At 43.1% G+C, this 25,989-nt stretch overlaps 1 protein-coding gene across 9 annotated transcripts in view; it reads left to right on the top strand.

Moving 5' to 3' along the window:
- The first annotated feature begins 4,570 nt into the window (after positions 1-4,570).
- The window catches only part of GTF2I (general transcription factor IIi), a 158,699-nt gene continuing 137,280 nt past the window's right edge, over positions 4,571-25,989 (top strand). For 2 of the 9 annotated variants that reach the window (XM_033922230.1, XM_033922229.1), the window contains exons 1-3: positions 4,571-4,945; positions 17,772-17,872; positions 24,739-24,877. In XM_033922230.1, the coding sequence (XP_033778121.1) occupies positions 17,777-17,872; positions 24,739-24,877 (235 nt within the window). In that variant the 5' untranslated portion in view covers positions 4,571-4,945; positions 17,772-17,776. Of the gene's footprint in view, positions 4,966-5,092; positions 5,214-7,212; positions 7,492-17,771; positions 17,873-24,738; positions 24,878-25,989 lie in introns of those variants that run through there. The other 7 variants (XM_033922228.1, XM_033922231.1, XM_033922223.1 and 4 more) reach the window with 5 other exon arrangements.

Genomic DNA, 25,989 nt, shown 5'->3' on the forward strand with positions numbered 1-25,989 from the left:
TGATACGCCTCTCGATTTGGTATCGTAGGATATTGTAGTAAAACTCCTTTCAATGAAACCAACTGCCTCTCTAATGCAATTATACGACTTGTGATTTGTCTAGTACGCTTAGAAATGTAAGCTATGATTTCCCCTCGAATAACAGCCTTTGCTCCATCCCAAAACAGAACCAGCTCTTCTAAGTGCTGTGAGTTAAAGTGAAGATACTCCTCCCATCTATCCATCAAAAACTTTTGAAAGTGTGTATCATTATGTAAATATGCAGGGAATCTCCAACCCGGTCGTAGTCCCGTGGGACCCCCACTCCTACATCTATCCAAATCATATTATGATCAGACACTTCTAATGATCCGATAGTTGCTTCTGTAACCTGAGGAAACAAGAATTCTGACAGTAAAATGTAATCTATTCTAGAAAAGGTCAGATGAGCCCTGGATTGATGAGTATAATCACGCTCTGAGGGATGGAGCAACCGCCAGGGGTCCACCAATCCAAAAGAATGTCATAAGTATGGTATCCCTTTCGTCTGCTTGGATGAAACCACCCCAGTAACCTTAGATCTATCTAGGATGGAGTCCAGTACTTGGTTAAAGTCTCCAGCTATAAGCAAGGGGCAAGCGGTATCCTGTAAACACACGTTCACTAAATTTTGAAAGTAAGCATGCTTATACACATTAGGACCATACACTACCAAAAGCCAGAATGGCCTGCCAGGTCCCACCACCCTCACCAGTAAATATCTGCCCTGGGGGTCCCACCTTTGTACTTGCACGTCACAAGCCAGACCTTTTCTAATTAGAATGGCAACCCCTGCCTTTTTTCCTGGGGAGGATGTAAAATGCAAATCTCCCATCCACCTCTGTAGTTTTATGCTCTGTGTCAGTAAGCCGAGTTTCTTGGAGACAGGCAATATCGGCATGCTGGTGTTTCAATTGGGAGAGGATTTTGGTTCTTTTAGCGGGGGGACGTAATACCAGACACATTCCAGGAAATTACTCGGATTAGTTGATCACCCATAATCCACTCCACCATTAAACAAAGACCAATCCAGAATCAAACAAACAAGAGTCTCTGGGTGCCCAGCCTCACCCCAAGACTCAATGAGTACAGCCCCACCACACAGCACACCCAACACCATACCTCCACACCACAACAACATAACCGTACCCCATCATTTCCCACACCAATATAAAAAGCAAAAGGTCCACTGCTGCTGCTCCTCGAAAGCTAAACGTCCCCCATCCCCAACAACGTTCCCCAAATATCCCTACCATGAAGGATATTATCAAGTCACGGTAAAATGCTAAACTAGGGGCTTCCCCAACTGCTGATGAGTATCAGCCTCCTCTGGACAACTCTGTGACTATTACACCAAAGTAACATTACAGGAAGAGAAAAAACACCTTCCAAGAATTTCTAATATACATTTCAAGAAAAGGGAACAGTCATGTGTCCCCAGAGGAGGCACCACTTAATGTACTGGTGAAGGCTCCAGCTACTTCAGGAGTTTGAAATGATTTCTAAATACCATTATGGTGAACCTTGAGGAGAGCTGGATAGTTGAATTGAAACAGCTGCTTAAGGTCCACTAACTTGGTGCACAAAGGGTAGTAAGGCTTCTGTTTTTCTTGCAAGGCCACAGAAAAGTCCTGACTGATTCTAATAGGTATGCCATCATATTTCAGTGTGTCTCGCTTGGCCCGATATTGCTGGAGCAACTCCACCTTATGATGATAGTTAAAGATTTTTATAATGACTATCTGAGGGCGCGTCTCCAAGCCCACTCGAGACCCAAGTGTTCCAACCACAATGGGCTGAGCAACAACGGTATGGGTAGCTCATCTTGTAACCAACGCTCCACAATGTCCAGTAAATGGTGATCCAAAATGGTTTCTGGTAAGCCCAAAATGCGCAGGTTAGAACGCCGTGATCTGTTTCCAAATCTTCCATTTTCTCAGATTGAGATTGTAGTTGCGCTTGGAGCGTTGCCAGATCAGCCGCGTGTGTGGTTGTAGAATCTTCAATCGTAGACACACGTTGCTCCAACTCCATGGTTCGTGCTGCTGCTGCTGATAGAATGTTTTCTATATGCGTTATTTGGGATGATAACGGCTCGATTTTTGGGCTCAGAACTTGTGCTATCGCCTCCTTAATATTGCCCAAAGGTGCCTCGGTAAGGTGCGACACTGCCGCCACAGGACTAACCACCATCTTGCCGTCAGCAGGCCGCACACAATCGCAATCTTTCCTGGCCGATTTAGTCGTCATGGAGTCCTGGGATCGGGTAATGTACCTGTCCATATATTGAGGACCCTCTTAAGTAGCAGCGCTTTCACAGGGAGGCTGAATTTATCCAGTTAAAATGTTAAAGATAGCTGGGTTGCCCCGGAGCAAGCAAGGAGCCGTCCTCACTCGCTCATCGCGTCATGTGACCTCTCCTTTTTTTTTTTTTTTAAATAAACACGCGCCACACAGCGACTTGAAAGGAAAAGTAATAAAGAAAAAACAAAGCCGCGGTGTGAGAAGGCAACGGACAACGGGGCAGAGCTAGAAACAGGTGCTTCTCAGCTCTGCGGAAAAACAAGAACTGAGGAGATGCGCGCCCCAACTCAGGCGGGAAGGCACTCGTGAACTTTGAAGTTCTACAAGCAAGTTGCTTGCGAGAATCTCCGCTATGGGGCTCTGTGGATGACATCACCCACATGTTGAGAATATGCTGCCTGCTTGTCCTGGGATAACCTCTTTTTAGAGGACTTTTCCAGAGGGATTTCCAAAACCTGGTAGTTTATTCAGGTTTTGGAAGTCCCAGAGTTCATGGTCACGTCTGGAGGGTGTCTGCGTATGCACAGCCATCAACGTGATTTCACATGTATGCGCATGACATCATTGTGTTGACATCCATGCAGCCCCAAGCTCAGAAAAAGAGATGCAGGTGGGGCTGGGGGCAGAATGGGGCAGGGCCAGGTGTCCTCTTTTTTTAAAAGAGAAAATCTGGCACCCCCTAGATACAGCTGAGTGAAATATTGTTAAATTAGCAGATGGAATTCCTATTAAAACAGCAGTCATTGGTGGCTGAGAAAGGAGAAGCTTTCTTATGTGATGATCTGGGTGTTTGAGTGTGCTTTGTGTAGTTTAATTTTGTGGTTATCTTTATATAGTTAATAAACAAGATTATATTGTGTGTGTATATGAAGAATGAATGGCATTACAATTAATATTATTACTAAGGGGGTGGGACTGGGGAGCTTGGGAACCCCCTAGCAAAAAAGGGTTCTGCTGCCTATGTATCTTAGGGTCAAAAATAGTGACGACGTTTATGATATGTCAGCAAGAATAAAATGCAGATTGAACAGCAAAACATACTTTATGTTGCTAACTTCAAAAACATTACCATATTTGAGTTTAAAAAAATCCATATGTGCTGTATTTTTAAATAACCTAACCAGGACTTCAACGAATCGAAGAATGAGTGTTGAGGAAGAAAAAAATGCATAAATTATTTATATCAACAAATTTAAACGGGCATGGAAAATTATAATCCTCTACCTGATCAACTTGTCGTAGTCTTCTGCTCTTAATAATTTTCCAAGTTTCTTATATAATTTGATTAATCGCCTATTCCAAGTTCTAGGCGATGTACAATTTCTTAAATAATCAAATATGGGTAACCAAATCAAACATACATAAATCATAGCAAATTAAAATAACGAATACAAACATTCCTATACAAAGTTTAAATCAATCAAATTAAGTAACCTATACATACAATATCAACACAAAAGGGGAAATTATTAATAATAATAACTTTATTTTTCTATACCGCCACGATCTTGCGACTTCTAGGCGGTTTACAATCAAGATAGCTGGACATTCAGTGGAATACAATAAGCAGATATTCAGAGAAAATACAATACAATAATCATGAGAGCTGGACATTCAATGAAATACAATCAGCAGATATTTGGATTACAATCAATATTTAATTCAAATATATTTAAGGTAAAAACATTAGGAGGGGAAATATGAGATAAAAAGAGACAAAACCATTAAATGTATTCACTAAAAGCATCTTTAAAAAGGAAACTCTTAAGTTTGGTCACGTTATACAGGTCTGATACATTATACCGTTTCATCTTACAATCTATAAAACGTCTAGAGTACAAAAATTACCTCTTAATACGTTTACTTTATTTGGTACTGTATATCAAGGTTTTAAAATGAATATTAAATGCGCCTCGCCCCCTTTCAAGCATGAATTTCTTATTGCACAGTTTTAGCCTGAAAAATAGGCTGACGAGATCAGTCATATTTCATCTTTTGCAGCAATATACCAAAGAAATATACAATACTTAAAATATAGGGGGAGAGGGGATGGAATAAGGCAAAACTACGAAAGACACCAGATCAAAAAAAAGGCTGACAGCGAGGGGCGCCCCACAGCCATTTTGCTCTCGTCAGCACTACGGGGGGGCAGAGGGGGACAGACTGCGCTCCTGCTTTGTTCCGAGGATCCACTCTGCGCTGTCTGCCCGAGGATGACTGGGACTCGTAGTGCGCGTAACCGCCACCTCCGTCTTCACTAGGCCCAGCGCCTCCCTCCGGAAAAACCACAAGTCCCGTCAGCCGCTGCGGCTCCAAAACATGCGCTTTGCTGCTGAGCAGAAACAAATAGGGGGAAAAAAAAAACAACCAAAAAAAACACCCCACGGAGGCTTATTTGGTGCGGCTAGTTCTCCGCGCAGAAGGAACATTAAAACACCATCTTTAAAAAACAAAAAGCAAAACTTAACAGCAAACACACATTGCACTGGTTTTGCGTGCACGAGTGATGCATCCCAAAGACTGCGAGTAAAGGCATCCGTTTAGACCTGGTCCCCTCGCCCCTCTCCCTCCCCACCTGAGGCTTTGCGACTCGCAGACACTCTGCAGGACGGGCCGTTAACCGGTAAGCTGCAGTCTCGACAGGTGACTAACGGGAAGGGGTTGCTAGTGGTCAGCATCGGACGGGGGGGGGGGCAGGCAGCCCCTCGGGACCGGTTGCGACTGTGTTTCCGGCTACAAAGAGGGGGAGGGAGAGAGGGTCTCTGTATTTCTTTTTTTAAGCAAATCGTTACATTGGGTTGTCTTTATTACCTGGCATAGTGGACGCTTTCATCTTCAGCCTGTTAGATGACAACAGGCCTGTGGGAGCTGGAGCATCCTCTTACAGAGAGGAAAGTAAAGATATTTGGGGGGGGGGGGGGGGGAGAGGGAGGGTGTGTACTAGTCTTAGGTGATTGGGAAAAGGTTGCTAAAATCTCTTGGATTCACTGGGGTGTTCCACTCATTATCTGGTGGAGTGCACCTCCCAACCCTGTCCTGGAGGAACACCAGGCCAATCGGGTTTTCAGGCTAGCCCTAATGAATATGCATGAGAGAGATTGGCATAGGATGGAAGTGATAGGCGTGCAAATTTGCTTCATGCATATTCATTAGGGCTAGCCTGAAAACCCAATTGGCCTGGTGTTCCTCCAGGACAGGGTTGGGAACCACTGCCCTAGAGGGCTTACAATCCAAGTTTTGTACCTGAGACTAGGTCAGGGGTAGGGAACTCTGGTCCTCGAGAGCCGTATTCCAGTTGAGTTTTCAGGATTTCCCCAATGAATATGCATGATATCTATTTCAGTGATTCCCAACCCTGTCCTGGAGGAACACCAGGCCAATCGGGTTTTCAGGCTAGCCCTAATGAATATGCATGAGAGAGATTGGCATAGGATGGAAGTGATAGGCGTGCAAATTTGCTTCATGCATATTCATTAGGGCTAGCCTGAAAACCCAATTGGCCTGGTGTTCCTCCAGGACAGGGTTGGGAACCACTGCCCTAGAGGGCTTACAATCCAAGTTTTGTACCTGAGACTAGGTCAGGGGTAGGGAACTCTGGTCCTCGAGAGCCGTATTCCAGTTGAGTTTTCAGGATTTTCCCCAATGAATATGCATGATATCTATTTCAGTGATTCCCAACCCTGTCCTGGAGGAACACCAGGCCAATCGGGTTTTCAGGCTAGCCCTAATGAATATGCATGAGAGAGATTGGCATAGGATGGAAGTGATAGGCGTGCAAATTTGCTTCATGCATATTCATTAGGGCTAGCCTGAAAACCCAATTGGCCTGGTGTTCCTCCAGGACAGGGTTGGGAACCACTGCCCTAGAGGGCTTACAATCCAAGTTTTTGTACCTGAGACTAGGTCAGGGGTAGGGAACTCTGGTCCTCGAGAGCCGTATTCCAGTTGAGTTTTCAGGATTTCCCCAATGAATATGCATGATATCTATTTCAGTGATTCCCAACCCTGTCCTGGAGGAACACCAGGCCAATCGGGTTTTCAGGCTAGCCCTAATGAATATGCATGAGAGAGATTTGCATATGATGGAAGTGATAGGCATGCAAATTTGCTTCATGCATATTCATTAGGGCTAGCCTGAAAACCCAATTGGCCTGGTGTTCCTCCAGGACAGGGTTGGGAACCACTGCCCTAGAGGGCTTACAATCCAAGTTTTGTACCTGAGACTAGGTCAGGGGTAGGGAACTCTGGTCCTCGAGAGCCGTATTCCAGTTGAGTTTTCAGGATTTCCCCAATGAATATGCATGATATCTATTTCAGTGATTCCCAACCCTGTCCTGGAGGAACACCAGGCCAATCGGGTTTTCAGGCTAGCCCTAATGAATATGCATGAGAGAGATTTGCATAGGATGGAAGTGATAGGCGTGCAAATTTGCTTCATGCATATTCATTAGGGCTAGCCTGAAAACCCAATTGGCCTGGTGTTCCTCCAGGACAGGGTTGGGAACCACTGCCCTAGAGGGCTTACAATCCAAGTTTTGTACCTGAGACTAGGTCAGGGGTAGGGAACTCTGGTCCTCGAGAGCCGTATTCCAGTTGAGTTTTCAGGATTTCCCCAATGAATATGCATGATATCTATTTCAGTGATTCCCAACCCTGTCCTGGAGGAACACCAGGCCAATCGGGTTTTCAGGCTAGCCCTAATGAATATGCATGAGAGAGATTGGCATAGGATGGAAGTGATAGGCGTGCAAATTTGCTTCATGCATATTCATTAGGGCTAGCCTGAAAACCCGATTGGCCTGGTGTTCCTCCAGGACAGGGTTGGGAACCACTGCCATAATGAATGCTTTGGGAAGGCCCCGCTGTTCATTTGACTTGCTCTCCTGCTAGGCGTGGAGGTTTTCAATATGCAGAGATGCTAAATCCTACTCTTTAGCCACGCGGCATGCTTATTGGAAGGCTCTCTTGTCCTGTTCTTTCTCTGCCAGCATTCTGACCTTCATCATTAACTTTGATGAGAGGCAAGCCTAAGAGAAAAGCTAAGTGACATCCAGTAGGAAGAAATCTGAGCACACCTTGCTGTGCCTTTGCCTCTCTCTGCCATAACACTTTCCCCTGAAACTTGTGTAGTAGATACTAAGCCATTGAGCGGAAGATATATTTATGCAGGTAACTACTTTCTTTGTACTAATTTGTGGTAAAAAAGTGGCCTTAGTGCAAGGATGTCAAAGTCCCTCCTGGAGTGCTGCAATCCAGTCGGGTTTTCAGGATTTCCTCAGTGAATATGCATGCACTGCTTTTATTGTATGCTAATAGATCTTATGCATATTCATTAGGGAAATCCTGAAAACCCGACTGGATTGTGGCCCTCGAGGAGGGACTTTGACACCCCTGCCTTAGTGTGTCCTTGCATGGGGTTTTCCATTTTCTGCATTAATGGTTATGTGCTAATGTTGATATTTAAAAACATTTACCACATGAGCTCTTACTGACACTTATTTTGTAGATGGTAAGGTCTCAGGTGGTAATCCTGCGCTAACCACTAACTGATTGGTATAGGAACACTCACTGTCTGCTCCCCTGACACACCCCCTCCAAGAAAAAATAAAAGCATGCACCAATTTTGTACTTACTGTAGGATGTTTGAGCATGTCTTACAGTAAGTGCATAGTTGCAGTTACTACAGCTTGGTAAAAGGGCTACTAGGTTACCGAGACAAATTCCTTTGAAGATTGTCATAGTGCTTCCCGTCTGTCAGTATCCTTTCAGAGGCAGCATGGCAGTCCCTGATTTACAGACACTGGACTTGAGTAAAACTCGTACTTCAGAACGCGGTTGTGGCTTCATTTGATTTCACTGAGCAGTATTTCTAGTGGCTTAGACTCCTACACTTCTCCTTTAGCAAATTCAGAAATGATACCTGGCCACATTAACAACAGTGTGTAGTTGTGCATGCTGTACCTTAGAGGGAGCACTGGTAAGGACAGTTGACCCTTTTGTCAGCTGGGAGCAGAGGTAAGCAGCAAGAATCTTAAAATCAACAAGTTGTGAGTTATATACAAATCTGACTTAAGAACAGCTTTAAAAACGTAACTCGTTCTTAACCAGGGAACTGCCTGTATCCCTGCTCTTTTGAGCAGACACTGTCTCTTCTGTGTTTTGATGTACAGTGTTGCATTTGTCTAATAATGCTATGGAAATGATTTATAGTAGTAGTATTATAGATCTTTCTAGATATATATCCTGAACACATTGTCTGATAAAAATTTCACACTGCGGTGGTAGATCCGTGGCATCTCTGCATATGCTAGCAGCGCATCTGTCAGACTCCCAAAAAGCTTTGTCAGACATGACATTTGCAGTATATAAAGAAACTGGGGTTTGAGGATAAGAGGGGAACCAAGGGTCAACAAACAAGCTGTAGATAACATTTTTACTGGGCACTCAGTGGATTTGTAATGAGCTCCAAGAGAGGCTAGCCTATGTTTTACCTTTACTACTATTTGTAGCACACCTGATTGATGTAAATATGCAAATTTAGGAGCCCCTTTTACTAAAGCTTTGTGTGTATTAGACATTAGCATGCAATAAGTGCCACGAGGTCCATAGGTATAAAGTAGGATGCACAGCATTTAGCGGTTGCAAAGCTTTAGTAAAAGGGCTCCTTAGTGCACTTTTTGTCTTAGTGCAATTTTTATTTTGCTATATTACACCTGATATTCTAACTTGGAGAAACAAGTTGCATCAAGATAGATCATAATTTTTATAAAACTATACAGCAGGAGTTGACAGAGGGGGGAGGGGTTCACACTTGCATAAAGAAAAGGGTTCATAGACAAAACCGCCGAAGACAAAGGCGCACGCCGACAACTGAGCGCAAGACGGAAGCGCGCGCCAAAGAAAAAGATTGTTTTTAGGGGCTCCGATGGGGGTTTTTGTTGGGGAACCCCCCCCCACTTTACTTAATACAGATCGCAGCAGAGTTGTGGGGGGTTTGATGGGTTGTAACCGCCCTCATTATACTGGAAACTTAACTGTTTCCCTGTTTTTTAGGGAAAAAGTGAAGTTTTCAGTAAAATGTGGGGGGTTACAACCCCCCACAATGCCCCCAAAACGCGGCGCGATCTGTATAAAGTAAATTGGGGGGGGGTTCCCCCATCCCCCGTCGGAGCCCTATAAAACAGTCATTTTCTTCGGCGCACGCCTCCGCATTGCGCTCAGTTGTCTGTGTGCGCCTTTGTTCCGGCGCGCTGTTGACCTGACACCAAGAAAAGTGTGCACTAAATTTTAGCACAAACACTTTTTCATGTTTTATTATGTTAGCCCCAATGCTTGCAGAATGTGGCAAATTGGCTGTGTGTTAAAACCCCATGCTGCTCCTTGTGACCCTGGGCAAGTCACTTAATCCTCTACGGCCCCTGGTACATTAGATGAATTGAACCCACCACAACAGATTGGAAAAATACTTGAATATCTGATTTGTAACATGTTCTGAGATCCTTTGGGAGGACAGGCTTAAAAAAACAAATAAATAAATAAATAGTGAGTGTCCAAAAGCCAAGGAAACTTACTTCCAAAACAATGAGAACCAGTGGATTACAATACCTGAGGGATTTAAAACAAAAAAGCTCCAAGTATGACCATGTCACCCCCTCCCCCTTTGAAACTTAAAAACACTGGCTTCCTTTCAAAATTATTGCAATCCGTTGTCATTAAAAACCTATCTTTTTTCCGTGTAACTGTCTGACTGCTATCCTCCAGTGCTTTCTTGAATCTTATTGTAATTGTCATGTTCTGCTGTCAGCCATAAGTTTAGTGTGAATGAATCCACAATCTGATCCATCCCGCAAAAAGAGGAAGATATTCGTCAGTCTCAATATGCGAAGCTGCCCTGGAAAGTCCCAAAACAACATCTGTGGTTTGTGATCAGTTAATGGAAAAGATGGAAAAACGGCTAAATTTGTGGATAACACAAATGGTGAATGAGAAAAAAAGCATAGTGAACAGAATTGTCAGGATGGAATCTGGAGACATTTACAAACATGTCACCCCAGGAAAAGAAAATGTGAAACCCTTTTCTGTAAGTTCAGGTTAGCTAGTGTATTTTAAAAATGATATGTGCTAACAAATAGGCTCTTCAGGGGAGGCAGGTTCAGCTGACAGCGAAGCTGCTGAGGAATTTAAAATGTACATGCTAAATGTAATTGAAGAAGAGAGGTATGTTCCAGAACAGGTCTTCTATGTGGATGAGACTAGCTTGTTTTACAAGCAGACTGAGAAACGGATCCATACATTCCTCAGCTTCTCAATTGAATATCATACCTCATAGAATTCTAACAATTTGTAACATAGAAACATAGAATATGACGGCAGAAAAGGGCTGTAGCCCATCAAGTCTGCCCACGCTAATGACCCACCCCCAGACTTCACCCGGCTAGAGATCCCACATACATATCCCATTTCTTTTTGAAATCGAGCACGCTGCTGGCGTTAATCACCTGCAATGGAAGTTCATTCCAATGATCGACTACCCTTTCGGTGAAGAAATACTTCCTGGTGTCGCCATGAAATTGCCCACCTTTGATTTTCAGCGGATGACCTCTTGTGGTTGAAGGTCCTTTAAGAAAGAAGATATCGTCTTCCACCTCGATGCGGCCCGTGATATATTTAAAAGTCTCAATCATGTCCCCCCTCTCTCTACGTTCCTTGAGCGAGTATAGTTGCAGTTTATTCAGTCTTTCCTCATATGGGAGGTTCTTGAGTCCCGAGACCATCCTGGTGGTAATTCGCTGAACCGACTCGTAGTGAAATATTAGCTCCTTTTTTTGAGTCACACTGTAAATTGTTCCTGACATTATGAAGGAAGCAATAATTACTCCAATCAGAAAAAAGAACAAAGCTGACCAGGAAGAGTACAATGATTTTAGACCAATTTCAAACGTCTTTTTTGGCAAAAATTTTGGAAAAAGTTGTTCTGATGCATTTAAGTGATTACTTGGTGAAGAGCAAGGTATTACAGCCTATGGGAGTAATCATACGACGATTCCTCTCCTTTAAGGATCAAATTATTTCTGTGGTCAAGAAATGCTTTTTTAATCTGCGCATGTTGAGGAAGGTTAGATATCTCTTTCATTATCATCGTTTTTCAATTTTAGTTCAGTCAGTTATATTATCGCGCCTTGATTATTGCAATGTTATCTATCTCAGTATCACAAAAACCTGCCTTTACAGATTGCAACTGATTCAGAATACTGCTGCGAAATTGATCTTTGGGAAACGTAAATTTGATCATGCTTTCAGAGTCTTCATTGGTTCCCGGTTTATCTTAGAGTTCAATTTAAATGTTCTTGTGTTGTTTTTAAAATCCTATATGGTATCTTTACCCCTCTTATTCCTTTATCTTGGAATGTATATAGATTCTCTTTTGCAAGAGGTAATCAACAATTTAAATTATCTCTTCCTTCAAAAAAAGGATTAAAGGAGTCAAGATTTTTAGTCAATCTTTGATTTTTAAGTTTTCTCAACTTTGGAATGATCTTCTGCTTCTTCTAAGTAGTTCTGGTTCGCTTCAATTTTTTCATAAATCTTTAAAAACCACTTTATTAAACATTTTGAAAATTAATTTTTCTGCAATTTAGTTTTTATTTTTTATGTTTTTTATCTGTTAAGTTAACCATTGTAAACCGAGTCGAGCTTTCTTAGAATGACTCGGTATATAAAGTCGAGCTTTCTTAGAATGATGACTCGGTATATAAAGCCAAGCCTTAGATTAGATTAGATTAGAATCATTGATGTTAGATATTGTCATTGACATTTTAGTAAAAATGGAAAGAGGGTTAGATATTCTGTGGATACAACTTGATTTAACTGCACCGTTCGATAAAGTTTCACATTATAAGTTGTTGACTACACTTAAAAATGCTGGAGTTGGATCTTCAGTGCTACATTGGTTTGTGTCCTATTTTTCCAATAGGTCTTATACTGTGTCTTGGAAAAATCAGTTTGTCATCAAAGGGCATGTTGCGATCTGGAGTTCCGTAGGGATCTTTGTCCTGTACTCTTTAATTTGTACCTGACAAGGTTATTCGATGCTTGGGAGGATACTTTCTACTTTTTTGCTGATGATATTCAGTTACTCTTCTTTTTAGGAGTTCATAATCAAGCTATCAGTGACAAAAAAAAAAATTAAATCAATAGAATAATTGGTTAATAGAGCGCAACTTTTTTTTTTTTTTAAATATGTTTATTGAGACAAAAGACAACCAAATAGTGTGTACATAACCAAAGCACCAATACAACCATGGGAACAAACATAACATCAGATACAGCTACATAAGTAGCACTTGCACAGAAGGTCAATGCAGAGGACATGGGAGAAAACAACCTGAGCGGTGAGCAATGGTAAAGATATGAAAAGAGGCCAGCTGGCTGCCCTTGTCCAATTTATATTAGGAAAACAGTCAGAATCCCCAAACGATTCAACACATCCGTCCATCCCAAACATACTATACATGCACCCCCCCCACACACACACACTCTACCGGGGGACACCACTCACCCCAAGCGGACAGAACTCAAGACTACCGGAGCCCCAGATGGAACACCAGACTGGCAGTGAGTGAAAAAGAGACCAAGCAATGAAAGGAAAATGGGAGTCCCCAATGACAGAACAGGGGACCGGGATGGAGGGGAAATCAATCAACAATGGGGACCATGGCAAGAGCTGAGCAATCAAGCAATGCTCAGAGCCCGCACATTACAAATAGCGAAGTATAAACAGGTTTCAAGCATTATTGTCCAAAAACCCTTTCCATAAAGCACAGTAAAACTTCCACACATCCTGTGTTGAGACGAATAGTGTCATCGAGGTAATCCACATAGAATAAGAGGGAGCCTCCTCAGAGACCCAGAGTTTCAAAATGAGTTTTTTCCCCAGAAGAATAGTATGTAGAACAAATTTCTGAGAAGTCATGTCCAGGTCATGGTTTGCCAGTTCTTGTACATCTCCCAACAATAAAGCGGGACTGTTCCAGGGCACATCACCCCGCAACAATCCATCCAAACAGCGTTGTACAGAGTCCCAAAAAGTTAGGTGTGGACAGTCAAAAAAAGAGTGAAGGAAAGTACCCCTCTGATTTTTACCTTTGAGACATGTATCAACAGACCAAAGCCCCATAGTGTGCCCTCGAAAGCGTGTAAGGTAGGCCCTATGCAAAATTTTATATCGTGTCTCTTGTAGGGTCACTGCTTTCATGTGTGTGTACACTTCTCCCTCCGTATCCCCGGTTTCCGTATCTGCGGATTCACTTATTCGCGATTTATTGGCTGCTGACTCCACCCCCCAAAATTACATCATGATTAAAGTTCTTTGCTTACCACAAAATTGCTGCTTTCCTGCTTTCCAGTGTGCACTGAGAAAAACGCTGCTTCCCAGCATCCATAGAGAGAAAGGCTTCTTCCCAGCATGCATGGAGAAAATCGCTTGCCCGCTATTAGCCCTAAATTCTCTTTGAATCGCTGCTTGCCTGCTATTTGCCCTAAATTCTATTTGAATCGTTGGGAATCGCTGCTTGCCTATTCCAAGCCCTTAATTCTTTGGGAATTGCCTGCTCCAAGCCCTGAAATTACTGCTTATTTTAAAAAACGCGAATAACAGTAAAAATGTTATTCGCGGTTTCAGTAATAAAAACAACGACGTTTTCGAAAAACCGCAAGTAACATATAAAAAGTGATTTGCGGTTTTTACATATTCGCGCCTATGGTCTGCCCGCATCCCCCACGAATACGGAGGGAGAAGTGTACAGGGTTTGAAAAAGTAAATGGATATCCATCCCTAGTTCAACAGACCACTCCCGGACTAAAGAGCCTATGGACAGATCTCATCTCAAATTCCTCACTTGGAAGGTGATCTTTCTACTTGCGCTCACTTCCACTCGACGGATTAGTGAGCTCCAGGCTTTGGTTGCGGATCCTCCTTTCACTGTGTTCCATCATGACAAGGTGGTTCTCCGCACTTATCCGAAATTTTTGCCAAAGGTCGTGTCTGATTTTCTCCTCAATCAGTCCATTGTACTTCCGGTGTTTTTTCCGAAGCCCCACTCTCATCCTGGTGAGGTGGTGCTTCATACGCTTGACTGTAAGAGGGCGTTAGCTTTTATCTGCAACGCACTCAGTCGCATCGGAGGGTTCCTCAACTGTTTTTGTCCTTCGATCCTAATTGGTTGGGACGTCCTGTTTCCAAGCGCACCTTGTCCAATTGGTTAGCTGCTTGTATCTCTTTTTGCTACGCTCAGGCTGGTCTCACGCTCCATGGTCGAGTCACGGGGCATAAGGTCCGGGCTATGGCAGCTTCTGTTGCTTTCCTTCGGTCTACACCTGTGGAGGACATCTGTAAGGCTGCCACTTGGTCTTCGGTTCATACTTTCACCTCCCACTACTGTCTGGATACTTTGTCCAGGAGCGACGGCCGGTTTGGCCAGTCAGTTTTGCGTAACCTGTTTTCCTAATTTGCCATCCTCCCATCTGCCCTTTTTTGGTTGGCTTGGAAGTCACCCACATGTGAGAATATGCTGCCTGCTTGTCCTGGGATAAAGCACAGTTACTTACCGTAACAGGTGTTATCCAGGGACAGCAGGCAGATATTCTCACAACCCGCCCTCCTCCCCGGGGATGGCTTCTTTGCTGGCTATGGAACTGAGGACCACGAGGTGGGGATGCGCCCTCTAGTGGAGGGAGAAGGCATGCACATGCGTGGTGCAGCATAGCAAGCTTGAAACTTCAATCAAGTTTGCTTGAAAAGCTGTCCGCGTTGGGGCTCCGTAGATGACGTCACCCACATATGAGAATATCTGCCTGCTGTCCCTGGATAACACCTGTTACGGTAAGTAACTGTGCTTTCGTGACTCCAAGACTCCAAAAAAAACTCCTGTTGATTGAATCCGTTATATCTGGCCAATGATCTTTAGCCTATGGCAAAGCCCCGACATTCAGAAAACAAAAGCACAACTGCATAACAGACCCCCTTCCCCTTGCAAGGTTCTAGGGCATCGAGCCTGTAAACACAAGCGAAGGCACACCACCTAAAGTGTCTAAGTTTATTAATCTCTTGATATATCATCTATCACAAAAGAATATCTAGGCGGTTTACAATTTATAAAATAAATTTGAAAAGCAAATGTTAAAAAAAGGGGAGAAAGAAAAACCCATCACCAAATTTAGTGAAAGGGGGATTACATAACTTAAGACTATCATCAAAAAATACTTTTTTTTCTTGTATAGAATTTATTAATTGATTTCCTTAAAGTTCACTCCTAAATTTTTGGATCATCTCTTTGAGGACTTGAGATTGTATGATTAGAGATTTTAGTATTATGGAAATTATTTTTCTTCTTATTTTGTGTATGATCAGACATTCTTTCTGTATAAAATGTTTGATTTTGTTAAAATTTAAAATGATAAATAAAGAATTAAAAAAAAAAAAATTGAGATTAAAAAAAAATATAAATGCAAGGAGAGGATGGATAGAACAAGGAGGGTTGGTTGCTTCTAAGGAGGCGTTTGGATTTAAAAATCTGCCGGGAGAATTGTTCCAGGGAGAGCAAACGGTATCCTAGATTTAGTTGAAACAATTTTTTATTGAACAAGCCAGAAAAAAAGAACAATGAATACAACTGTAGATACAGTGGTTCAAGAAACTATACAATAAGGGTCTCCCGGTCCCAACAATGGCTTGATTGTCCTTTATTTGGCTCACTTTTACTACATTTTAATTTTTAGAGTGGCACAGTGGTTAAAGCTACAGCCTCTGCACCCTGAGGTTGTAGGTTCAAACCCTGGGCAAGTCACCCATTCCCCCCATTGCCCCAGGTATATTAGATAGCTTGTAAGCCTGCCGGGACAGACATGGAAAAATGCTTGAGTACTTGAATAAATGCATGTAAATCGTTCTGAGTTCCTTTGAGAGAACGGTAACGATAAATAAATGAAGGAATGCATGTATGATGTATGTCTGCCTGCCTGCCTAGGAATACAGTGGCCTTATCTATATTTGCTGTGAAAAGTACAGAATATAAGTCATTATTAAATTAGAAGCTGAAAGGTTATGATGGGTGGCACATGATGCTGCTGTACACAGAAATTAGTAACATAGAAACATAGAAATAGACGGCAGATAAGGGCCCACGGCCCATCCAGTCTGCCCACCTTAATGTCCCTCCCCTACCTTTGCCCTGTGAATAAATCCCATGTGCCGATCCCATTTGGCCTTAAAATCAGGCACGCTGCTGGCCTCAATCACCTGTAGTGGAAGACTATTCCAGCAATCAACCACTCTTTCAGTGAAAGTATGCTAATGAAATCCATAAATGATAGCTTAGAACAGTGTTCTTCAACCACCGGTCCATGGACCAGTGCCGATCCACAGAAATTTCCTGCCGGTCCACAGGGCCAGCACGTGCATCAGGCCCAAAACAGTGTTCTTCAACCGCCGGTCCACGGTGTGATCGATGTGGCGTTATCTTCGAGCCAGCATCCTCTTCCTCACTGATTCAGTGCGCAAAGCCATGGGCAGTGGCTCCTACGGGCATCCTGCGCCTGAACCGGAAGCCTTCTCTCTGACGTTGCAACGTCAGAGGGAAGGCTTCCAGATGAGGCACGGGACGTGCAAGGTGCAATTAGTACTATTATGGGGGTGGGGTCTGGGTAGAGATGGGCAGGGTCTGGCCCACGACTTAGCCCAGTGTTCTTCAACTGCCGGTCCACGGTGCGATCGATGCGGCGTTATCTTCAAGCCAGCTCCCTCTTCCTAACTGATTCAGTGCACAAAGCCACAGGCAGTGGCTCCTACGGGCGTCCTGCGCCTGAACCGGAAGCCTTCTCTCTGACGTTGCAACGTCAGAGGGAAGGCTTCCAGATGAGGCACGGGACGTGCAAGGTGCAATTAGTACTATTATGGGGGTGGGGTCTGGGTAGAGATGGGCGGGGTCTGGCCCACGACTTAGCCCAGTGTTCTTCAACTGCTGGTCCACGGACCGATGCCGGTCCACAGAATAATTTTTTTATTTCTGCCGGTCCATAGATGTAGAAAGGTTGAAAAACACTGGCTTAGAAGATGCTGTAATAATGTACCAAGGCAAAGAAAGCATCATACCACAATAGATTTATGTCAAGGGACGGTTCTGAAAAGACATTCAGGTATTGGTGACTCTATTGCAAATATAGAGTGAGAACATGGGTACTGCATTTTGCCTGAGAATTAACTGGTAAAAATTGCTGTTGCAATGGAAGAGTTAAAACTACCCTAAGCAGCAGAGCGTCTAAAAATTTTAATGATAGAAAGCAACAAAATGTTTCTTTGATCAAATGATTTAGTTGGGGTTCATAGTACTGAACTCTGAAACTCATAAAACATCTCACTAGTATAATATGATTCATTTAATTATCTTTAACAGGAATAATGGAACACCTAGGAGTACCAGCTATCCCGGCGCTTAATTCCCCCTCCGAGAGCAAAATGGTTATAACCTTCTTAATGTCTGCCCTTGAGTCAATGGTAAGATAGTAATGCATAATGGAATTTTGAATATTGCAGCTCATTTTCTTGATACATTACTTTTCTGGGTAAAACTTTTCTGTGAATCTACCAGAGATTTCATCAATGCTTGGCCTTGCTTGCGTACCTGAGGCAAGAAGTAAGGCCCTAAGTAGAATCGGTGAGAGGCAGACTTGGAGATCACTCCCTTTCCTGACATGTTCATCCCAATGCTAACATGCAGTGTTCTCCCCAGCGCCTTTCAGCCGGGCGCCCCGCCCGGCTAGATTAGGTGAGCGCCCGGCTGTCATCTTGGCTGCAAATTCGCCTCCGCCTGACTTTTTTTTTTTTTTTAAGCGCCAAAAAAAGGGTTTTCAGCTTTACTTTTTTAAACAATTTTCCTACTGCTGGTCGATTTTTACAGTCGCAGTTGGAGGCAGGGGCTGCAGGCTCATTATGACCCAGTGCACAAACAGGAAGAACCCCGACGTCGTGTTTACTTTTGTTCTGCAGCTTATCGCACAAGACGCTCCTGCACAAAGCGAAACCAATCGGAAAGAGGAGAGGTGGAAGCTTGCAGCTGCGTGCTTCAGTAACTGCTGCTGGCTAACGGAGGGAGAAGGTACTTAAGAGAAATGAAGTAGATCCGAGAAATAGATTCGCTACAGGCTAAGGCGGGAGATAGGGCAGGGAGGAAAGCTTACAATTTGGTGTTCTTGCTTGCTTCGGGTCTTTCTCGCTGCCGGGTCCTGCCTACTTTCTGTTTCCATGAAGGCAGGACCCAGCAGCGAGGAAGGCCCGAAGCAAGGAAGAGCTCCAAGTTGTAAGCTTTCCTCCGTCGCTGACCTATCTCCTACCTTAGCCTGTAGCGAATCTGCCGACCGAGGCGGGGGGGGGGGGGGGACGGGGAAGAGATGAGGGGAGAGAAATGCTGTTACTGCTGCACCCAATTAGGGGGGAGAGAAATGCTGCTGCTGCACCCAATGGGGGGGGGGAGAGGAAGACCAGGGAAAGGAGAGGAGAGGAAAGAGATGCCAAGACCATAGGAGGGAGGGAAAAGAAAGGAGATACCAGACTATTTGGGGGGGGGAAAGGAGACAGATGCCAGACCAGGGGAAAGGAAGGAAGGAGGGAGAGAAAGGAAGGAGTGGAGATTACAAGATAATGGAGGGGGGAAGGGAAACTAAGGAGACAAATGCCAGACCAGAGGGAAAGAAAAGAAAGGTGCCAGAGCAAGGAAGCAGAGGAAGACATAGGAGAGGAGAGAGATTCCAGGGCATGAGGGGAGGGATGGGAAGAGAAATGCTGCTGCAACATCCAATTGGGGAGAGGGGGGAGAGGAAGAGAAGTGCTGCTGCTGCACACAATTGGGGAGAGAGAGGGGATAAGGAAGACCAGGGAAGGGAGAGGAGAGGAAAGAGATGCCAAGACCATAGGAGGGAGGGAAAGGAAAGGAGCTACCAGACCATGGAGGGGGGAGAGATATCAGGGCATATGGGGGGAGGGGGAGGAGACAGATGCTAGACCAGGTAAAAGGAAGGAGAGAAAGGAAGGAGAAGAGATGCCAGATAATGGAGTGTAAGGGGGAGACAGAAGGAGAGGAGAGAGTTGCTAGGGCATGGGGGGAGAGAAGGGGATAGAGGTGCCAGAGCATAGGGGAAGTGGTGCGGACAAAAAAAAATGAAGAGGGGGTGAAGCTGAAATGGAGAGAAAGGGCACAGGAGTACAAAGGCACAAAGTACAAAGGTCACAGAGTACAAAGGAGAGAAAGGGCAAAGGATATACAGTTTATTGGGACATAGAAAGAGGGAAGATGCCATATGGAACAGAGAGAGGGCGGACACTGGATGGAAAGGGCAGAGAGGGTGGACAGTGGATGCAAGGGGGAGAGAGAGAGAGGGCAGAGGCAGGGTGGAAGGGGCAAAGAGAGAGGACAGATGTTGCATGGAAGGGAGCGAGGACAACCGCTGAATAGAAAGAAGAGAGTGAAGAGAAGATGATTAAAGCAGAAACGACAAAAGGTGGAAAAAAAATTAGTTGTTGCTTTATGTAGAATCAAGTAGTATTGTAACTGTATTGATTAAAGTTTATCAATAGAAAATGGAAATAAGGCAGTTTTTTGGGGACTAAACTCCTTTCCTCAGGTCAGGACAGGATACCATAACAGCAGTATACTGTACTGTCTTGAAGAAAGATTTGGCCTCTGAAAGCTAATTACTACTAATTGAAAAATGGATTAGTCCAATAAAATGGTATTTTCTTATTTCTCTCTTCCCTGTTTTATTTATATTTGTTAATTTGTAAAGTGGTGATTGTTATGTAGCAGTTTTTTCAAATTTACATCTACTGTCTTTATATTTTGCACAGTATTAGGGTACGTGTCACTGTTTCTGTGGTGTTGCATTGTACGCAGAGTCTGGTTTATTGGCGTTTCAGTTTAACTTTTGTCTACATATTTCTATTTTTAGTTTGTGATTATTCCATATTAGGCGAGGGTGTATCTCTGTTCTGTGTGTATGAAAAGGACATGGCTTTTTGTTAGCAATGACTGTATAGGATCAATTGACTGTGCAGGATCTGGCTTGTTTAGTTTTACAATGCATGTGTTGGTGTTCTAGTGCTCACTGCAGTGTTTAAGATGCTGCCTTTTCCTAGGTGCACCCTTGTTGTGTAACTCATGGATTATTACTAAAAATAACTTTTTTTATATAGAGGAGGGGGTTATTAAAAAAATGATCAGCACTGGCTGATCATATACTAGGTACGCCACTGGATTTAAAGATCCTATGCTAACTTTACTGTTGATGTAGGTGTTGTCCCCCACCACACACACTATAATAAATTAAATTAAAGCTGTATTAACATCAAACAGCTTTCAAATGACATTATAAGCAAATAAAAATAAAATATTTTTAATACATTGCTAATTATTACCTGCATTTTTACCTAAACTCTTTTGCCTAGCTCACACTTTGATTTTTATCTGCTACTTTTTTATTTTGCTGTATAGTGCGATCACACAGGTCTCCTTCAAATTATGTGGAAGAGGTTTGGAAGTGGGGATCGCATCTATTTCATATCCTCAGTGAGACCTCAGGAAAGAATATAGTGATCAAAATATTATTAGAGGTGCTGTAGAGATGTTTCTTGTATGACTGGATGAGCTATATTTATCTTTTTTTTAGTTGTTTAAATTCACGCAGAAATAAATGGCTAGATTGAACCTAATGATTTTATTAACGCATTTCCCTTTTTTAAATCTGTATACCAGCGGTGTCAAACACGCGGCCTGGGGGCCACATGTGGCCCCCCAGGGACTATTTTGCGGCCCGCAATCTGTCCTTGCCTAAAGCAGGGGTCCCCAATATGCTTCCCTTCCCCACTGCCCTCCCCCAAGCCACTGCAATCGGGGAACAGGTCAGCGCCCGAAGTCTTAGCTCTCCCTACATATCTTCCCCAGCTCGGAGTCGACCAATTCTCGCCACCCAACGTTCAATTCTAATGTTGGGGGAAGAAGTTCTGGGCCAGCCAATTGCTGCCTGGCTGGCCTGGAAGTTCCTCCCCGACGTTAGAATTGACGTCGGGTGGCGTGAATTGGTTGGCCCGCGCTGGGGAAGATATGCAGGGAGAGTTAAGACCTCGGCACTGGCCTGTTCCCCGATTGTGGCGGCGGCCTGTTCCCCGATTGTGGTGGCGGCGGCCTGTTCCCCGATTGTGGTGGCGGCAGCTTGTTCCCCGATTGCGGCGGTGGCGGCCTGTTACCTGATTGCGGCGGTGGTGGCCTGTTCCCCAATGGTGGTGGCTTGGGGGGACGGGACAGAGAGACAGAAAGAAAGAAGAGAAACGGGACACAGACAGAAAGGGGCATGGAGAGAGAAAGGGCGGGCATGGAGAAAGAAAAAAGAAAGAAAGGGGGCACGGAGAGAGAGAGAGAAAGACAGACATATAGAAAGAATGCGGGCATGGATAGAGAGAGAAAGAAAGAAGGGGGCAGGGTGAAAGAAATAAAAAGTTGGGGGAGGGAAGGAGACAGATGCCAGACCAGGGGAAAGGAAGGAAGGAGAGATGGAGAGAAAGGAAAGAAAGAGATGCGGACCATGGAAATAGGGACAGAAGAAGAGAGAGATAGAAGGGAAGGGAAGACATGGAAACATAGATTTTGAAAAGAAAGCAGAAAAATTGAATATTAAGTTAATGCCAAAGATGGATGCAAGGCAGAAAGTGAAGACGGAGAGAAAAACAGTCAAAGGACAAGAAGACCCTGGAAACATAGTTAAATGGACAGAAAAATAAAGTCGATGCACAAAAGGGAGAAAGAAAGTCCAACGTAGTCTGTAGTAAACAATAGCAACCAGAAAACAACGAACAGACTGCAGATAATGTACAAGATGCAGGCGTTGTTTATTAGTAAATGCAGTAACATATACAACCTTATAGCCAACCAAGGGACCCGACACGGTCCGTGTTTCGGATAACACGCCTTCCTCAGGGGTCCATGGTGGTTAAGGTATAAAGCAAACTGCGTAAAAGATAACAAACACACGCCAATCACGATCAAATGGCATTGTGTAAGACTTGCTTGACCCCATTTGATCGTGATTGGCGTGTGTTTGTTATCTTTTATGCAGTTTGCTTTATACCTTAACCATCATGGACCCGTGAGGAAGGCGTGTTATCCGAAACATGGACTGTGTCGGGTCCCTTGGTTGGCTATAAGGTTGTATATGTTACTGCATTTACTAATAAACAACGCCTGCATCTTTGTACATTATCTGCAGTCTGTTCGTTGTTTTCAGAAAAATAAAGTCACCAGACAACAAAGGTAGGGAAAATGATTTTATTTTCAATATAGTGATTGAAATGTGTCAGTTTTGAGAAAGGAAAGATATTAAACTTTAAATGTGAGGGCTGCAGAAAAAATAAGGTACTTGGAGGACCACAGAAAAAATAGTTAATGACAATTTTGCATAAGGTAAAACTCTTTATAGTTTATAAATCTTTCCTTTAACTGTTAAAGGAAAGATTTATAAACTATAAAGAGTTTTACCTCATGCAAAGTTGTCATTTCTTTAATAAGACATGAACTATTTTTTCTGTGGCCCTCCAAGTACCTACAGATCCAAAATGTGGCCCCACTAAGGGTTTGAGTTTGAGACCACTGCTCTATACCATTTGAAAGAGGGCGAATATCTAATTATTCACTTCTAGAATTGGATACTTCTTAAATTTAGTAAAAATATTCTGGCACATGTGTCAAACCTTAAAAAAAGGAAGCAATAGTGAACATTGGAAAATAATAATTAATAAAAATAGTACACATTTAGGGCTCCTTTTACAAAGGTGCGCTAGTGTTTTTAGCGCACACACCGGATTAGCGTATGCCATCTGAAAAACTACCGCCTGCTTAAGAGGCGGTAGCAACTACATGCGCGGCAATTTAGCGCACGCTATTCCGCGCATTAAGGTGCTAACGCATCTTTGTTAAAGGAGCCCTTAGTTTTCCCCACCATCAGATTTCCCTGTCTCGCCCACCCCACCCAGCTCCTTTTTCATGCCACCCGGCTGGAAAAAATTTCTGGGGAGAACACTGAACATGCATCTTTTTTTCCTCAGTTTTTAAGATTTACTTCTTTCCAATTAGGCTGCAATTTGTTATGATATTTATTTTGCATATTACCACCCTGCATGAATTTTCAAGTGTTTATCACCAAGGTGCAAGCATGGGTGCTTCCTTTTAGCTAAAGAAGGAAACTGCTTTTTCAATTATTGCTGGATGGAGTTAGACATTTAAAGAGTGAGGAGAAAATTTTTTTTGCGGTCTAAATCTGCATCTTTTGCTTATTACCAAGGTCCTAAATGTGTGTACTCTTAACCCTTTCAGGACCAAGGGACATATTTGTCCCATAACTTTAAAATCCTATAAATTTTGATTGGGATAGTCTACAGTTCTAAATTTGATATGTACGGATTCCATAGGATACTGCCTTTATGTAAACAAACTGGTTCCGACATTCATTCATTAGCGTCGTTGCCAGATTGACGAGAAGATTCACTTGCCACACTGTCCATAAGCCAGAAGTGTGATTTTTTTAAATAAAAATAATGATATTTCACAAAAAAAATCAATTTTTTGGCATCTGCAAGCCCTTTTTACCATAAAAATGTCGTCAAAACCACAAAAATTGGCCTACGATCCTTATGGTCCTGAAAGGGTTAATAGTAGATAAATGTTTCGAATAATAAAAGAACAAGAGGGCACTCGGAAAAGTTGATAGGAGACAGATGTTTTAAATAATATTTATGAATTATACCTCGTAAATTTTTACCCTACCTTTTGTTCTTCCCTTTTTCCTATACCCCCATTGTAACTTTACCCCCTTACCTTTCTTTCATGTTAGTTTTATTAGATTAGATGGTTATTTTGTTAAAGTTTCTTTACTATATTATGTACATCGCCTAGTAATTTGAAATAGGCGATTCATCAAAAGTGAAATAAACTTGAAACTTGATTCAAAACAAATACTAGGAAGTTCTTTTTTACCCAACGTGTGGTGGACACCTGGAATGCGCTTCCTGAGGACGTGATTGGGCAGAGTACGGTACTGGGGTTCAAGAAAGGATTGGACAATTTCCTACTGGAAAAGAGGATAGAGAGGTATAGATAGAAGATTACTGCACAGGTCCTGGACCTGCTGGGCCACCGCGTGAGCGGACTGCTGGGCACGATGGACCTCGGGTCTGACCCAGCAGAGGCATTGCTTAGAGTTCTTATGTTTCTTGCCATTCGTAACTGAGTTTTCATGATTAACTGACAAATACTCTCAACCATTTTTTAATTTCTAGCTTTAGTATTCATGGAAGTTTATATTTCTTTCCTCCTTTTTCAGTGTAAAGAACTTGCCAAGTCCAAAGCTGAAGTAGCCTGTGTAGCTGTATACGAGAGAGATGTGTTCGTAGTTGGAACAGAAAGAGGAAAAGCCTTTGCTAATTCCAGGAAGGACTTTCAGAATGATTTTGTCAAATACTGTGAGTTTCAGAATATATTTTTAAATTAGATAACCTTTTCTTCTTCTTCTTTGTGGTCTTTATGTATCTTATGTCGCAGTGGCTCCTCTCGATCCCCGCCAGCGTCGGAAGCCTTCTCCAACGCTGGCGGCCAGTCCTTTGTAGGTAGGTGCTGAGAAGCAGGAAGGCTGGGGACTTGCGCATGCGTATTCCTGCGGCCACGGACCTACATCTCACAGATCAGAGATCATGGAAGCACGCAGATTTGAGTGCGTATGCGTGGCTAGGGTTTTATTATATAGGATAGTTCTACAGCCCGAAGATCTTGGTCAGTTCAAAGTCAGAGATATCAGCAAATCAAACAGTCCATGAATGATTTTTTTTTTTTAAATACAGGCACATTTAAACTGAACTCTAAAACGGAAAGGGAGCCAGTGTAAGTTCCTCAACAATGGAGTTACATGATCAGATTTTGACTTACCTAAGATTAATCTTGCAGGAGTGTTCTGTATCAGTTGTAATATTTTCTGATTACCTTTACTTAAACCAGCATAGATGGAATTGCAGTAGTCCTAAAACCTTGATTTGACCCAGATACCTAAGGACTTTCCCATCTTGTCCCATTAAAAAAAAGAAAAAAGTTTTCCTGCCCTGAACAGCTGACTGGCAGGAAGCTGCTTCGGGGCTTCCCCTTCCGTTCAGCTGTTCGAGCTTCCCCTACCAGCTCTGCACAAGTGTGAAAGTCACTTTTTCAGCAATTGGTGAGATGGGATTATGGCCAACCTCCGCAAAACTAATTTGCATGCAAAGTCGGTTAAGCATCGATCGCTGTTTTAAAATCGGACAACTGATTGGCTAACTACGACTCACTCATTTTTAGTACCTCCAGGCCTAAGTGGGCTTTAAAAGCCCTTTGTTGTGAAAAATAAGCTCTATGAAGTATTCTGTATTGACATTCACGGTAATCAGCACAATGTGACACCTGGGGAATATTTCTAATCAGTTTTGGAAAATTAACTAGTCTTAAAGACCTGGCCTGTCATAACTTTTAACACCATCCACCTAATACAATGCGCTGTCGCACAAAATTCAAATATAATCTTCTGACACAATGTCTTTGAGATTAACTGGGA

Source organism: Geotrypetes seraphini, chromosome 15 (genome assembly GCF_902459505.1).
Source record: "Geotrypetes seraphini chromosome 15, aGeoSer1.1, whole genome shotgun sequence".
Classification (NCBI taxonomy): Eukaryota; Metazoa; Chordata; class Amphibia; order Gymnophiona; family Dermophiidae; genus Geotrypetes; species Geotrypetes seraphini.